The sequence below is a fragment of the Vidua macroura genome, chromosome 25 (genome assembly GCF_024509145.1).
Source record: "Vidua macroura isolate BioBank_ID:100142 chromosome 25, ASM2450914v1, whole genome shotgun sequence".
In the NCBI taxonomy this organism is placed as follows: Eukaryota; Metazoa; Chordata; class Aves; order Passeriformes; family Viduidae; genus Vidua; species Vidua macroura.
Genome location: NC_071595.1, coordinates 2,247,427 through 2,264,280, shown reverse-complemented (window position 1 = coordinate 2,264,280; position 16,854 = coordinate 2,247,427). Strand labels below are relative to the sequence as shown.

General features: G+C 58.2%; 1 protein-coding gene across 15 annotated transcripts in view; it reads right to left on the bottom strand.

Annotated features, from left to right (window-relative positions):
* Positions 1-16,854, bottom strand: part of MACF1 (microtubule actin crosslinking factor 1) — a 135,892-nt gene that overhangs the window by 92,715 nt on the left and 26,323 nt on the right. For 9 of the 15 annotated variants that reach the window (XM_053998724.1, XM_053998731.1, XM_053998730.1 and 6 more), the window contains exons 2-6: positions 11,524-11,585; positions 10,463-10,552; positions 7,879-7,956; positions 6,397-6,489; positions 300-466 (exon numbers count right to left, since the gene is read on the bottom strand). In XM_053998724.1, the coding sequence (XP_053854699.1) occupies positions 300-466; positions 6,397-6,489; positions 7,879-7,956; positions 10,463-10,552; positions 11,524-11,585 (490 nt within the window). Of the gene's footprint in view, positions 1-299; positions 467-3,067; positions 4,070-6,396; positions 6,490-7,878; positions 7,957-10,462; positions 10,553-11,523; positions 11,586-16,854 lie in introns of those variants that run through there. The other 6 variants (XM_053998718.1, XM_053998722.1, XM_053998721.1 and 3 more) reach the window with 1 other exon arrangement.

Here is a 16,854-nt window from a genome sequence, read left to right as displayed (position 1 = left end):
TGGAGAGCGAAAGGGCAGCACTGCAGCACTCATGACTTTAAAAGCTTTTCTTTCCTGCCTCTCTCCTCAACATCATTAAGATTTTTTTTTTCCTGCAACCTGATGTATCTTTTGCTCATTCCAAGCATCGCCCCCTCCACAGCTACCTGGCAGAAAAAAGACATTGCTTCCTGCCAGCCTCACCCACATCTCCAAGCACTCCAGCCCATCACTGACCACAGCGGTGGGCAGAGACCCCTGGGAGATCCTCATCCCCCCTCCCACCCTCATGACACTCCCCATTGCTTCTTCCTGCCTACCTGTATCTGTGGATGAGGGCGTTGAACATCTTGCCATCGCTCCAGCAGGAGGAGAAGTTGGTGCATTTCAGCCCGATGTAACCTGCTGTCACCTTCTGTGTCCACAGCAGGAGCTTCTCCTTGGCTGACATATCCCCCAGCTCCCCACTGATGTAGATGTCAGAGATCTGTAAGGAAGCAGCACAGCCATGGGAGGATGCAGGAGCAGGGAAACCTCCACCAGGCACATCCTGCTTCTGTGAACTTGCCCCAGGCCTGGCTACCAGAAAGGGCAGGAGGCAACTTGTGGTCACCACGGGGCAGAGGGGACCCTGCGGCCGAGGAACTTGGGAAGGGGTCACAGGACCTGCATGGAGTTTGGGCAGGCTGGAGATCCAAGCAGGCAGAGCCAGACATTTCCTAACCCTGTGAAAACAGGGGCACCAGGTGCTGCTTGGCCACACAGCCCAGCCCAGCTGGGACACGAGCTGACAACACCAAAGCCCAGCTCCCAACAACCACCAGAGCCGCTCCCTCCACACCATCCCTGTCCCCACAGACAGGGACACACCTCACTGGGAACACAATGTCCTGGAGAGAGGAGGCTCCTGCCTCTCCCTGCTCTAAACACGCCGTGCACCCTCCTGTACCCTCACTGCCCCTGCCCAGCACCCACCACGAGGAGCCCCAGCACCCTCAGACACCCAGGGCTCCCTCAGGAACAGTCACTGCCACCCAGCAGCACCCAGGGTGGGCAATGAGAAGGGACCACCACCAATATCTCTTGTTGGGGCTGCAGGTGTGGCAGGGGAGCTCCACCTGGAGCACCCTGTTGTAAAAAAAATACCAACTTAAGAAGTGGGAAAACACTTGGAGAGGAGGGCTCTCCCTGACCTCCAGCCATGGAGCAGCTCCATGCTGGGGGAAAAGGGAAGGACGGGGAGAAGGATGTGACATTTCCCCTCTGGCTCGCTGGTGCCAGGGGGTGCTGGTGGCAGGGGGTGCTGTGACCCAATTCCCAACAAAAGACAGCGACAGTCACGGACCCCTCAGACAGGACTGGCTGCGAGTCCCAGACTGGCACGTGACACCACGCACGTGTCCCCGCATGCCAGCATATTCCTGATTGGCACGGCTTCCTCCTCACCCTCCCCTCTCCAGCTCCCCAGTTAGTACAATTACCTCCCCTTAATTAAGGGGAGGACAAAGAGGAGGATGGGAGCCACTCGGATTTTCCAGGGTGCCCACGGAAAGGCAACACAGGCTGTTTGCTCCCCGGATTCCTCCTCCCGGCACTGCGGGGAGCAGGTGTGCCAGGACCCAGCCCTACCCACCGCCCTGAAAACACCCAAATCCCTCCCCAAAACACCCTCAGCTGGGTGCTGGCACCGCTCAGGTCCCGGCTGTCAGACATCCCTTTGCAGGCTGGAGACAGGGACCTGCGGGATTATCCGCCTCTCCCGCCGGCGGGGCGGATGCTGCCGGTGTAATTGGTATGCTGCAGCTCACCTCCCTCTCCAGCCTGATACGCTCATCACACATAAAACTGCTCTTTGTCAGCTGCTGCCACACTGCCGGAGCTGCCTTTAACTCCTCCAGCCCCGGGGCTGGCTTTCCCCAGGGATGTCGGGAGCCGGCACCTGGCGGCAGAGCCGGGATGGGTGGGATGATGTGCTGGGTGAGCAGCAGGATGCAGGATGGGACCCTCCACGCCGGCAGGGAGCAGGGGAGGACCCACAAAGCTCCCTCTGCTCAGCACCCCTTTATTAATTACCTGATGGCTCTTAATTAAGAGCAGAATGAACCCTTCTGTGAACCCACCCACCTGCTGTGCCTCACCCGGGCTCTCCAGCAGTGCTGCCCATCCAGGAGCACCTCATAGCACCCAGGTCTGAAAAATCCTTTATTTTTAATCCCTCACACAGCACTGGGGTTCTCCAACCACTGGGCCTGTTCCCTGAGAGCATCCTTGAAGGAAACTCTCCTAGAGATGTGCTTATTGGAGGTGCAGGGTGCGGCTCCAGCTCCACCCTCCTTTCTTCACATGTCTGTGACAGGACAAAGATTTAGGGAGGCACCAGCAAGAAAAGAGAGTGGAAACTCACAGGACTTGGGGCCAAACCCTTCTAGCATCAGCTTTGTGCATCAAGCAACTGGTGGCAGGATGCTGAAAGCCACATGGTGACTGTGACAGTGGTCCCAACTTGGCAAAGGCATCAGGGCCACAGCCCCTCAAACCACACACCTGTTCTGGGGCATTCACAGCTTGACCAAACCCAAGGGCACCTTTGCCCACACTGTCACCCCCGAAAGAGTGACCAGCAAACAGCAACAGACTCCGAAACACAGCATCATCCCCTCCTGTTCCTCCTGGAGACCCCTCAGAGCAGGCAGAGCCCCCACATCTCTATGTTCATCCTGCTACCATTCATCCTGCACAGGCAGCAGGATGGGGACACCCCAAATTCATAGCCTGAGGGCACGAGTGGCACTGATGACAGCAGCCACCAGCCGCACCCACTGGATCCAGGGACTGTCACTCCCAGCCTGCCTGTGCCAGGAGCAGGGGACAAGACAGGTCAGTCCCCAAGGGCTACTTTCCCAGTGGAGATGCTGGAAGGGAAAAGCTTCAGGAGTTTTCTTCTCCAGCATCCTGCCACCCGTGCTCAGCACGAGGTTGCCCCTTGCCGAAATGACCGTGCCCAGGAGCCACCAGGATTTGGGGTCCACCGAGCCAGGTCCCCCCACCCCGCTCCGGAAAGGGGGCGAGGGCACACTCACACACTGACCATTGCTCCGGCTGTCCCCGAGCTCCCCCTCCAAGCCCGGCCCTCCACAGCGAGCCTGAGGCCACCATCAGAGGGTGACACCGTGGTCCCACCAGCTCCTGTGCCCTTGGCCGGCCGGTCGCTGCCGTACCCCGAGGAGCTCCGGGCCGCGCTGCCGCTGAAGGAGGATGGGCTGCGGGAAGCCGGCAGCCCGTGACCATCTCCCTCCCCGGCCCCAGACGACGGCAACCCTGAACTTCTCCCCACGCTGGGGTTTTCCAGCTGATCCACCATGGGGGACGGCGTGGACAGCTCGGACACGGTGCCCGGCTCTGCTGCGGAGGAGCACGTCCAGGCGGCGCTGGAGCTGGGATCATCACTGCCTCCTTTCCCCCAGGCTTCCAGGGCGCTGCCGGCCTCCGGCTCCCGGCTGGGCGCTGGCTCCTCGCCGGACGCGGCGCTGGCCGGGGACAGGAGTCCTCCCGCACGGCCATCGGTCCCTGCGCGCAGTGGCAGCAGCACGGCCCGGCAGCTGCCGCTCCTCTGCAGCTCGACCAGCCGGCTCACCGCCTTCTCGCAGTCCTTCTCGGCCGGGTTCTCCAGCAGGCGGGCGATGACGGTGGTGCCTTCCTCCCGGGAAGCTCCCGCCACACCCGGCCGCTGCGGCTCCAGCACCAGGCGCGCTTTCTGCACCTCCCCCTGGAAGCGCTCCTTCACCTGCACGATGATCCCGGGGTGCAGCGCCGCCGGCTCGGGGTCCCCGCCGCGGGGCCGGCTGCCGGAGGGCTCCTCTCCTCCCTCCTGCCGAGGGGCTGCCTTCGACTTGGGCGCCTCCTCATCCTCGGCCACCTCCAGCGCCGGGGGCTCCTCCTGCGGGGCTGCCTCCGGCATCGCTCTCCTCTTCCCTCTCCGCCTCCGTTTGAAGCGCACCCTTTTTTTGGGAGACAGCGGTGCCTTCCCCACAGCTTTTTCCTTCTGCTCTTTAACGCAGCCCAGCGAATTCCCCATCTCCTCCTGCTCGGTGCCGGCAGGAACGCAGCTGAGCGAGTCGCCGGCTCCCGAATAAATCCCAGCCCGGGCTTCATCGGATCAAACGCCCGGCGCGCAGCGTTCCGCGGACTGCCCCTTGTCGCCGTCCCCTCCCGCCAGCCCTGCCGCCACCGCCGCCACTCCAGACAGCCATCTTACAGCCTGGGCGCTGCGAGAAGACAAATTCAAAGCATCTCACTGCAGTTCAGAAATCACTTGACCTAAAAGCAGAGGGAGCGGGGATTGGCTGCGGCGTCCTTCTCTCCAAATATGAGGTAATTGGAGCACGGCCCTTGCCAACACAAACAGGGAGCAGGAATCAGGCAGCGGAGCGAGGAGGGGAGTGGGAGAGGGTGGGGAAGACGGGGATAAAACACAAAACCTAAGGAAGGTTGGCAAAGGTAGAATAAAGGAAGGGGTGGGAGAGAAATGGGAAGGGGAAAAAAAAAAAAAAAAAGCAGGGAGGAGTCAGAGTGACTCTGCATGCTCGCCAGCCGGCTCCGCAGGGCTGTTTCTCTCTGGTTCCGAAGGTTTGCTCCTTAATTCTTAATTCTCGGAGTCCCAAAAGCCCAACTCGTGTGCTCACGCTGCTGTCAGGCTCACCCAGTTTGGGGCACAGATGGGCACAGAGGTGCCCTGGAGACCCAGCATCGCTCCAGGGAGCCGTGGTCCCAGCAGGAACGGGAGTGGGATGCTGCCCAGCCCAGTCCGGCCCCACTCCTGCCTCTCTCCTGTGGCTCCTGCCCCAAACGCTGCCCAGGGCAGGGGTTTGAGGAGCATGGAGCACCCCAACTCTGCCTGCCAGCTCAGAGGGACCAGGGTAGGGTAACACGCACCAAAAGTGGGGGTGGGACAAAAATTGGGGAGTAGGGGGCACAAAGATGGGGGGACTGAGCTCAGCCCCAGAAAGCAGGGAAACATTCAATGAGAAAATGCTCAAGGGGGAAACGCTCAACAGGGAGCAATCCAGAAGATGACTAAGGGAAACCAGTGACCACAAGAGCTCCCAGGGCATGGGGAAAAGCCCCCAGGGCAGCAGAGCACCCCCCTCATCCTCACCACACAGGAGCTGGCAGAGCCTGAGCTCCACACCAGCACCATCCCACCCCAAACCTCTCCCGGGGCTCTCCCAGCCGCCTGCCCCCAGGCAGCAGCACTGGGACATGGGAGATTAAAAGGTTCACAATGGAGCCACAACCCCAGAAAAAATCCCGTTAGCGCAGCGGGAGCAGGACGCGCAGGCTCGCCAGCACCGCCCTGCTCCCGTGTCACCCACCCTGTCCCCCACGCCAGGGTGGCAGTGTCCCCTCCCAGCCAGGCATGGAGGGGACCCAGGACCTCCTGATGTCCCTCTCCTGCAACAGAGGATGCACCAGGGCTGGTTGACCACAAGGACAGCGGGAACAAGATGCCACAGCCAGGGCCCCACCGGAGATGACGGTGACTCATCAGCATCCAGAGCCTGCTCGACCCCGGCTGCTTCCCAGGGCCAAAGCCTGGGAAGAGCCTTGTCAGCAGCCTTACACCCAGCTCAGCCCCATGCTCCCCCCAAAAGCCTCTCCCTGAGGCGCTGCCCATCCTCCAAAAGATACAGTCTTCCAGTGCAATTTTCCTTAAAGGCAGCACTAGTCCTGTCTGGAAGATGCCAGCAGGGATAAGGCAGGGAGCTGGGATACAGCAGATCCCACAGGCTCGGGCCCACAGAGCCGATGCCACACGGCCAACGAGCTGCTGACAGCAGCACTGCCCAGCAAACCCCAAATGCCAACTCACTGATGGCCACACATCACCCCCCTGAAGCCATCAGAGCTACAATTGGATAATTTGAAGCTACTAAAGACCCAAAACTCGCTTTTCCAAGAGCAGCTCTAGCACACAATTGCTGGAGACAGTCCCAGGTCAGGGCACTTCTCCCATCCCTGTGCTGTCACCCAGCTGACACATTCCATCCCAGTGAAAACTTCTGTGGCTGCACCGACCACCCAAAGGGCCGGGAGTGCCTTGGGATAACAGCCTCTGGCCCCTTCCAAATTTGCTCTTCTCCTCCAGAGACTCCAGCTGAGCAAACAGCCACGGCCAACAACCCCCAGGAGGCCACGGCACACAACCCATCATTAATGATTTCATTATGCAAATGACGAGGGGAGGCTGTTGCTGTCCTCCCAACGTGGTCTCCATGACACTGCCATGAACCTCCAGACCCATCCATGTGCTGAGATCTCCATGGAAAATGGAGAAAACAAGGATTCCACTGCCCCGGAGAGACAACGCGCTCCCGACGCCCGCCCCGCGTCCTCCAGCAAGAAAATTCCATGTCCTACCTGGAAGTGGAGGATGATGGTCCAGATGAGCCCCAGGGTGAGCTTGGGGTTGCCATCTGTGATGTCATCATTGCGGATATTCACCAGTTTCACCTGGAAAAAAGGCAAACAGGGTTCAAGTTTCCCCATCAGCCTCGCCCGGAGAGCAGGGGGACACGTCAGGGCCACCCCGGGCACTCCATTGAGGAGCAGGCACACAGGAAGATCCCAGTGATTCCCAAGAGGCAGAGATGCCACCTCATCTCCTGGCTCGGGGAGGATTTTTCCAGTGTTTCCAGCACTCTCCATCCAGAAGTGCTTTCCCAGCACTTAATGGCTTTACTTCAGCTCACAGAGCAGCGTCCCCGAAGCCCTGAGCACTGGTGCATAATTGAACAGCTACAGACCACAGAGAGCGGGGAAAAAGGGGATGACCAAGCTTTAACTCCAGCCTGGGCTCAAAACCAAGCTCTAATGAAGGCAGGAACACCCTCACTCCTCCCCTGGGCAAGTCCCCTCTCCCCAGCACTCCACGGGACCCCACGGAACACTCCCTGGCAGGAGTGTCTGGGGTAAGACATCCCAGCAAGGCCACCACACTTCAAAGGGAAAAGCTGTTTCATCCAAGTGGAGAAACAAGTTCCCCAGAGCCCTTGGCAAAATGTCTCTATCAAGGAGCTGAGGAGGAGGAGGAGGAGGAGGAGGGGGGCTGGAAGCAGCTCACCCTCCCTGGAGTAGGGAATGTGCTCAAATTTATTCCATGCCCTCAGGCCAGCAGCGAGGGAGAAAAGTCTCTGCTTCAGCATGAACTGGTACCATTTATCATCATCATCACCTTGGCATATCTGGGAGCATCACGGTGGGGAGAACCTGACCCAACAGGCAGAACAGGACACCCAGCCCCCGGGGCTGTGGGGGTTCCACCTGCAGAGCCAACAAGTCTCGGGATGCATCCCACTGCTGCGGGCAGGATCTGCCCAGGGCTGTGCAGCTTGGCTGGTCTCCGGCACTGAGGGGCTAGCAGCTCCCAAAAGCCTGGTGGAGAGAGCCTCTCCTCCAAAAACTGAGGGATAATAAGGCCATGCTGATGTCCAGAGGAGCGGTGCCACACAGGTCAAGGCTGCGTGGGCTGGGCAGAGCCAGCTGCCACATCTCCCCAGAAGTTGGTGGGAAGGCACAGACGTGCCACAGCCACCCATCCCCACAGCAGGGATCTGCCAGGGAGCCCCAGGGGAGCCTTTTGGGGTGCAGAAGTGACATTTGCGAACCTCTTCTCAGAGCTGGGGTCAGGTCCCTTTTTCACAGTGGTTTTTGTATGCAGGGGCGGTTTCCAGAGGCACAACACCCACAGGGAAAATCCCCCTGCAATCCATCCTCCATCAGCACCAGAGAGACGGGCACACCCCAGCACAGGCTGCTTCTCGACTCCTTCTAAAGCCTCAGACAAGACAAAGAATGCACAAACCACCCAGCTCTGCTGGATGAGCTTTTATCAGCCCTTACCTGTCGCTGCTTCAGGAAATCCAGGGCAATCTGCACGTTCTGCAGGCGGTGGAAGCGCATCCGGCCCTTCTCACGTGGCTGCAAGAGACAGGCAGCAGTTTTAGGTCAGGCTCATGGGGCTGGGCTGGCAGCACCCCACATGCACAGTGACCCCCCCCGGGAGGTGTCAGCGTGCTGCTGTGACCCCCTGTGCCCCCACACGTCCTGCTCTACCTTGTTCTGGAGTAAATAAGGTCATTGCTATGCACAACCCTGCTGGGAGAAGGTTAAAATGCCCTGCTGGGAGATGAAGGTGGGAAGATGCTGAGATCCAGACCTCAGCTGAGGCCCTGAGGGTCTGGGTGCAGGCCTGGCTTAGCCTCTGAGACCCCAGGGCAGGATCTTGCCCAGCTCGTGGACAGCCAGACAAGGTGGGAAGAGGGCTCAGCACAGAGGTGGACTCAAACAGGTACAGAGTCCAATTTGTCCAGGTGGAAGCAGAGGCAGGACAGGGGTATTCAGGACAGGGGGACTCAGGACTGCAGGTCCTCACTGATGGCAGAGGAATCCTGACCTCAGCACCAGCCCCTCCAGCTCTTCCCATACATGGCAGGGGCTGCTGCTCCAGGTACCTCTGAATCCCTTGGGAAGGGGCACATGAGACACCCTGGGCCTTGCCCATCTCTGCTGAAGTTGAGGGATTTCCAGAGGTTTCCATCAGCTGAGCCACGGCCGGGAAAGGGGATGGGAGGCTTTGAATCAGCAGGAGCGGGAGGAGCGACACCCAAAACCAAATCCCAGCCTCAAGATGAGGCACCACCAGGATGTTCACGGAATCACGGGAGCTTTGGGTTGGAAAGGACCTTAAAGACCATCTCATTCCAACCATGGTGGGGGGACACACTCCACAGCCATGTTCTGAACTGCTGGGACACCCCAAGTGCTCCGAGTCCCCTTCCTTTTCCAGCCTGAAGGGAAGAGATGTCCCAGCAAGAGAAGAGCTGTCTTTCCAAGGGGAAAATCTGTCCCTGCAAGGGGAAAAGCTGTCCCTGCAAGGGGAAAAGCTGTCCCTGCAAGGGGAACACCTCCAGGGCTGCAGGACCATCAGGAAGGTGCTACAGCCCGCTCCAGGGAGGTGACACTGCACAAGGGCATCGTCACCCCGAGCACAGGGGCTGAAAAACACATCTGGGCACATTCTGGGGTCTGACCCTCACCTGGGGCTGTGCTGTGCTCGCTCCCACCCCCAGTCCCATGCAGGATCCCAGAAGGTGCCTGTGCCCGGAGCCTGTCCATGCAGTGCCAGGTGTGCAGCCCTCACAGCGGCCCCGAGCAGCGTGCGGGACCCGTCCCTGTCCCCTCCCGCCCCGTGGAGGGGACACATGCTGTCACAGCGGGTGGGTGGCGTGCCCTGCCTGCAGGCTGACCCCGCAGTGCGCACACAGAGACAATCCAGACCCCGGGAACACAGCCCTGCTCCAGCAGAGCGCCCGGGCTGGGTTTTATCCCAAACCCCGCTGGATGATCTGGTGGCACTGCCAGGGAGCTGCTGCGGCCGGGGCAGGCTCGACCTACTTCTTCATCATCATCATCTTCCTCCTCCTCGCTGCTCGCACGGCACCAGGCCGGCGCTGTCACCAGGCGAAGGCTCCGCTGAGCTGGTGGCTCTACGGGCTAAGGAGGACGGGGAGGGTGGCACGGCAGGGACACAGAATGGAAACCAAAATGTGACACCCAGGCACGAGGAGAAACAGGAAAAAAAAAAAAAAAAAAGACAGCAACAGCACGGGGTGAAGGAGGCTGGGTCTCCAGAGCAAAGAAAAATTCCCAGCACTGGAATTTCCTCCTGATTTTGGAAGCTGAGGAGCAGGAAGCTGTCTGGATCACAAGTAGAGTGATCCAAGTTTTCAGCCCCCACAAAATCCCATTTGGCGGCTCCGGAGGGTACGGAGGGACGTAGGAGATCTTTGCCCAGATCCTATTTTTGGGGGGAACTAAAATAATTCCTCCTGTGCTACGGCAATCGGGATCTTCCCAGAGCTGAGGGAATGTGTCAGTCAGAGAGGGAAGAGGAGGAGGAGGAGGAAGGAGGGGGAACTCTACGATGCTCCAGGCACCAATGACTGCTACAAACCCAGGAGCTGAGCATGAGGCAGGAGTGTCACATCTGAGATAAACTGCTGGGCACGCTGCCACAGAAGCAGATTTTGGTCAAATTCTGCTGTTATCCATGATTTTAAATATGGAGCCACATCTGGAAGGTGAAGGCGTGTAAAACTTGGCAAGAAGAGGGCTTTACCCAAGGCACCATAATTAGGTGAGAGACCAGCCTGGGGAACAGGGGTTTGAGTAAAAATAGATAGATAAAAAATACAGAGAAAAATATAATAGTAAAAAATATAAATAATATTATAAAAATATAAATAACATAATAAAATAGTAAAAAAAAAAGTAAATAATATTCTTGATAATAAAAGAAACAATGACAGACATTTGAAACTGAAACCATGGGGTGAGAAAAGACAGCTGATGGCTGGGGGTGAAGGGGAGCAGGGGAGGGGGTCTAGGGGGACTCCAGAATCCCTGCCCAGCCCTGGGGACTCACCAGCTTCACTCCTGACAGCACTTCCAGGAGGGAAATGAGGTTGTGACCATCTCTCAGGTCTTCATAGAGGTCATTGATGTGCTTGCGCACCTGGGGATGGGAAAAGCCATCAGCGATGCCAAAATCATCACCAGGGAAAACAAAATTATCACCAGGGAAAGCAGCCTCCCCCTTCCCAAACAGCCTGGCAGAAGCTGCTGCCAATTTCACACACAAAATCCAGCCGTGACACCATCTGTAGCCCAGGAAACCCCGTGATACTGCAGGAAGGGCAGCCCCTCCTGAATTTAACTTCTCACATTCCTCACAGCACCTCCCAAAACGCAGCTCCTGGCAGCAGAGCAGCTTTCCACGGGCACCAGGTGCAGCCTCTCTTCCCCCAACACCCAGACCTTGTCCTGGGGTTTTACCCTCTTGGCAATCCCCGGATGTTTTCCCCCAACAGCCTTAAGATTTTTCTCTGTTTTCCCCTCCTCTGCAAGGTTTAGGAAGCAGCCAAAAGCTTGGCACAGAGCTTTGCAAAGCTGGCAGGAAAACACAGCTGGGACACCTAGTGCTCAAACCATTTTTTTCTCTCCTTTTTTTTTTTTTTTTTTTTTGGCAAATGGAGAATTAATTAAAACCCACCCAGCATTAACCAAGAAAGCAGGAGGCACCTCGTGGTGACATGTTAATCCTGCTTAACAAACTTTGGATCTTGTCTCCATCCTGGAGCATCCTTCAAGGGACAAAAATGCCCCTTTTTCCTGGCAAGGGGGTGCGAGGGGGGATTCAGGATCCCCTCCTTTCCTCCAGGATGCACAAGCCTCGTGTTAAACAAGGATCAGGTGCCCATGAGGGAAAGGTAAGAAAAGAGCTGAGTGGTGATGCTACAGTGCCCTCCAAAGGCTCCAGCACATTTCCAGCACATCCTGCTCTGCTCTGACTCATATGAGCACCCAAAACAAACAGTCCTGGCATAAAAAAAAACCTTAAAAAGGCATTTATCTGCCAGTCCTGAGCTGCAACAGACAGAGAGATGGTCATTTCAGTGGCTTTATAACAAAATCCGTGACTCTTACCTTCATCAAGTGTTTATTGACCCATTTAGTGAAGGTTTTCTTTTGGACTCTGTCCCGTTCATCTGTCAAAAGGAGACAAAGGCAGCTCTTGGTCAGTGGTTCTCATGCAGAAACTCAAACGACTTTGAAATGACGGGAAGAGACAGAGGGATCGCCGGCGGTGCCAGCACGGATCCCAGGCGGGCACAGGGAACAGAGGCAGCTTATTCAGGGAATGCTGCGGGATGGGGCCGTTCACGCGGCTCCAGCATGCCCCCCGGGCAGGGAAATGCGAGTCAGAACAAAATACACCGGGTTTTTCCTGCTGAGAATGAGGATATTTAACGAAAGCAGCGTGGATGACTGGGATAGGTACAACCGGCAGCACCGACTGAGCGCCCGGAATTCATCCCCTCTGCGCCCCCCCCCACCTCCCCCGGAGGCAGCACAGGGGGGTTTGCCCAATTTTAGGAGGGTGTCCCCCTCCCCTGCCCACTCCTGGAAGGCTTTAGGGTGTTACATAAACCCCCAGATGTCCCGTATCAGGTCCTGGCCGGGCACACCAATTAGCAGCTTATTCTGTCGCTGTATTTTAGGTTCATTGGATTGCCAGGATTTAATGTTTATTTCTGTCCCACAGCTCAGCCCCGGCCGGACACTGGGAGCTCTGAGTGCTGCCAGGACAGAGTGACAATGTGGGTGTCATCCCCAGGGGGTCCCAGTCCCCGGGGTGGCAGGGGGGTGGGATGGGAGGTTTGTGGTGAGGCCAAGCAGCGATGGGGGAGCTCTAGGCAGGCTTTTTGCTCCATGAAAAAATAATATCAGAGGAAAAAACACAGGCAAACAGGCGAAAGGAGATGGTCCCGCAGGGCAGGGGGGACCCACTCAGCTCCCCAGGGAGTGAGGGGGGCTCAGGGCTGGCCTGGCAGCTAGTCCTGTGTCCAGCAGGATTTAACAACATCATCTTGGAGCACAGAGAGATCCCCAGCAACAACCCAGGGCACACAGCCCTGAGCACTGCATCTCCAGCCCACAGGACCCCATGGATATTTGGGGAAAGGACGAGTCCTGCTCACCCAAAACACATCTCTGACATCAGGATCTACCTGGCAGTCACACCCCTTGCTTTGGTTTTAAGTCAAAAATCGAGAAAAAGGAGAAAACCAGCATCTCCCAGGCCAAGCTCCCCAGGACAGCCCCAGAACACCCTCCTGGGGTGGAGAGCGTCGCTGGGGGTCCCAGGGACCCTAGGGAAAACCTCCCGATGTCTCCATCCACGCAGATTGGAAAGCACCACCCAACGTTCTTCCTCTTCCTCACCCACCCTGCGGCTTCCCCCTCCGAAAGCACACGTGGCACAGGGTGACACAGGCGTCAGCTCCCTGTGCCCCACTCCGTCCCCCAGGCCACGGCACGGAACCAGGTGCCACAAACCACCCCGTAGGCTGAGCCACATCCACCCTCACTTCCCACCCCGCCAGGCTCCAGCCTTGGCACGGCTCGCAGGAGCCTCGGAGCCGCCGCCTGGCACCGCCGGCCATAGGAAGCTGTGTCACTGCCACGTGTTTTTAGGGATTTTCCTTCACCAGACCCCTCCAGAGCCGCAGCGTCGCGTCCCTTCCCAACTCCGGTGTCCGCTCGGGATGGATGAAGCCCGTGTGCCCGGGCAGGGGGTACTAACCCATGCAGCACATCCGGCACACCAGGCAGGCGCTGAGCCGCCTCTTCTCCCCGGAGAGAAGCCGCCTCTCCATCGCCCCGGCCCGGGATGGCGAGCGCTGGTCCCGGCAAAGCGGCAGCACCTGGGGAAGGGTCTTCTGGCGGCACCTCCCGCTCGCCGACCTCGACCCCGGCGGGTGTGGACGGATGAGTTCTGGGCCACAGCTCCTCCCACCGAGCCACTTCCTTACCCCCGGTGCCCCCGGCGCGGGCAGCGCCCGTTCCTCCTCCGCGGCATCGCCACCAACCTCTCACCGTTCCCGGCTCCTCCGGGCGCTCCCAGCTCTGCAAAACCCTCACCAGCCGGCAGAGCAGCTTGGAACAGTCCCAGCAGCGAAGGGCAGAGCCGCTGCTCCGTCCGGCCCGAGGGGACGAAGCGATGCCGAGCGCGGTGCGGCTCCCGCAGCCCAAAGCCCGGCGGGTCCGGGATGCGGGCACAGGCTCGTCCCGCAGAGCCGGGCACTGCCCGCTGGCCGGTTCTTGGCTTGTTTTTCCTCGTCTTGTTTTCCAGTTAATTGCACCAGGGACAAGAGGGACAATGCCGGGCTGTTCTCCGCGCTCCCGCCCGCCCGCCCGCGGCTTCTGCCCAAATCATGTCCCCGGTCCCGGAGCCGGGACGCGGCCCCGCTCGGCACGCGGGGAGATAACGGGGGCCGCCTTATCACCTCCTCTCTTCCTCTTCTTCTAAATATAATCCCCCTGCAGCCCTTCTGCCGGCTGCTGCCCCGGCCTGGAGGGCGAGAGGAGCCGGGCTGCTGCCCCGGGGAGGTGGGAGAGCGTCCCCGAGCATCGCACGGAGCACGCGGGGACAGAGGATGGATGTCACCATGGATGTCACCGGGTCCCACACGGACAGTCGGCAGCCAGCCACCTCCAGCGCTGCATCCCAGAGGTGCTCACAGCCCAGCGGCTCCTCCACGACATCCCTCTTCCCATGTCCCGCAGAAATGGGGGGTTTTCCTCCGTTTTTTTTTTTTCCCTGATTCACTTCCTTCGGGTGGTTCCCGGGCTCTAACCAGATTAAACCTCCCCAGCCCGGACCCGTGCTATCAGCTGAGCTAATAATAATGCTGGTTACTGCTTACTAACAATATTAAGGCATTGCAAGCTTATCTCTGCCCAGCTAATCTTTACCAGAGTCACCCTGACAAATAATTTGTTGCAATCCCCCCCATGCTCGTCCTCTCCCTGGTCTAGCAGAGGCTTGCTGGCCCCAGCCACCAAAAACCACCCTGTCACCATCCAGGGACATTCAGAGGAGGCACGGCAGGCAGGTAGGGCAGGGACAGAGGGAAGATTATGGGGAAAAGGAAAGGAAAATCTTTCCCACTCCAAAGACAAGCTAGTGGCAGGAAAAGGGACTGCAGAGCCTCGTGTCCCTCACACACAGGGAATGGAGCAAGGGCTGGTGGCAGTGACACAGGGAATGTCAGCAGCAAACAGAGACCATCGGCCTCTGCAGGACCACACGTGGTTTAATTCCCTCCTCACCTGCTCTCCCGACATTGCTCATCAGAGCTCGGCTCATGGCACCCCCAAAAACGGGGATCCCAAAGGAACCGGGGCACTGGAGCACAAATCCCCCACAGAGGCTCAAGGGGCATTGGTGGCTGCACAAGGGGAAGGTGAGGCATGGGGGTTTCCCTCTCCTCTTGAACTCACCTCATCAAAGGAAACAAGGAAAACCATCCTGCCCCACAGCTGCTGAGGCATCAGCTGAGCACAGAAAGATAAACCCCCACTCCCCATCCCGCTAGACCTCAGCATCCCCAGGCACTTTCCATCATCACAGGGATGGCTCCCACAGGTGCTGGGTGCCAGAGAACCCCCCCAGCACCACCACAACGCCCTGCACAGACAATTCCCTCCCTGTTTTCCTGCAGCAGCCTCTGTCCTGGCAGCCTGCCTGTCCCCAGCAGCTCCCAACACGTCCAGCCAGGAGCTGCTGCTCCCCCCCAGATCTCTCCTCCATCATCACCGGCCTTGCTTGCTGTCATTCTCCATCCCTGTGTGCCTCCTCCTGCCTCAGGTTGCTGCCAGAGTCCAGCCCCAGCCCCAGGAACCAGCGGGATAAAAGGTGCCTGGCAGGCACCATCCCTAATCCCAGCCCTGCCTTGGCACCCTCCATCCCACCCGGTGCTCCCTGGCATGGCCTTTTGCCATCCTTGGGAGGGAACCAGGGGGTTTCATGTTGCCCACCAGCTCCTGGAATAAAGTTGGGAAGTGGCTCCCAAACTTTCTCCTGCTGTTAAATCCAAAGGAGCACAGGAGACATCAGACAGGGCACTGATCTCACGGAGATCTCGAGGATATCTCCAAGCCCACACTCAGTGTGAAAGTGGGATTAAACAACTATGGGGTAAAGGAGGGGTTGGTTACTTTAAAAAGCCAAAACTCCAAATGTTTAAGCATTGAAACCCAGAGTTTTCCCTTCAAAACGAGCAAAGAATGAGAATGTGCAGGGGGCTTTTTGAACCTGGCACTTTTGAGAGGGGGGGATATGCAAAAAAAATCTGGCTGGCTGAGGAGCACAAGGTATTCAAAACATGCTGGCTGCCAACTTGAGAGCTGACATAATCCATCATGACAACAGAGCCAACAGGGCAGGATTTACAGAGCCTTTCACCCAGGGAGAGGAAACGGAGCCTGATTCAGCCTGGAAGAATGCACAAGAGATACCTGCGGTGGAAAAGTATCCAACACCCGGATATTTAATGAGGGAGACACCTGAGATGTGGTGATGCAAAGGAGAGCAGGGCAGATGCTCAGCAGAGCCTGGCTGAGCATCACAGAGCAAAAAACCTGCTGCAAAATGATTCTGGTTTTCCAGGATTGGGCTTCACCTGCCCTTTTCTGGGGAAAAGTAGTGAAAAAAACCCAGGTTTTGAATATACTTGCTGCTTGCAACAGATTTTTTCTAAAAGGGGTGGATTTGGGGGAGGGAAACATCCCTCCAAGTAGGATGAAGCAGCAGGTCAGCATGGGGAAGAGACAGTCCAGTTGGGAAGCATCTAGGAGGCCCCCAAATGGAGCCAAGGACATCACTGGACAACACTGCCCAGCCATGGGGATTAATTAAATGGACAGGTCAGCAGGAGGAATTGCAGCAAGGCTGGGTTTAGTGGGTGACAGGGTGCATTCTGCATGACACGTTTGTGCAATTCCCTCGCAACCTCCCTCTCCCAGTAGCTCAGAGGGAGAAAGGAAGCAGTGTATCCCAAAGCAGCATCCAGGGAAAGGTCTGTGCGCGCTGCCCGGCTGCGCAGTCCCGCCCCTTCGCATAAAAAAGGGAAAGAAAAGAGGGAATCGGTCATGGACGCGGGGAAAGGGCCCCATGCGGAGGCACCGGCGAGAACAAGCACGGCTGGAAAGAAAGAGCGAGGAATCAAAACAAACAGATCCCAGGGGGAAGAGGTCGGGACGGAGAAGGCGTTACCAAGTCCTCGTCTGGGGCCTGGAGCTATCCCACACCCCTGTAACGAATCCTTGCCCTCCTTGAGCAGTCATGTGCGGGCCCTATTTTGGGAAACTGAGGCAGGGTCAGCCCCAGCTGCTCGGAGAGGCCGTGCCAGCTCCAGGAGAAGCTCCCAGGGCCGCGTCTTGCCGGTGCTGGGAGCTGACAGAGACGCCGCT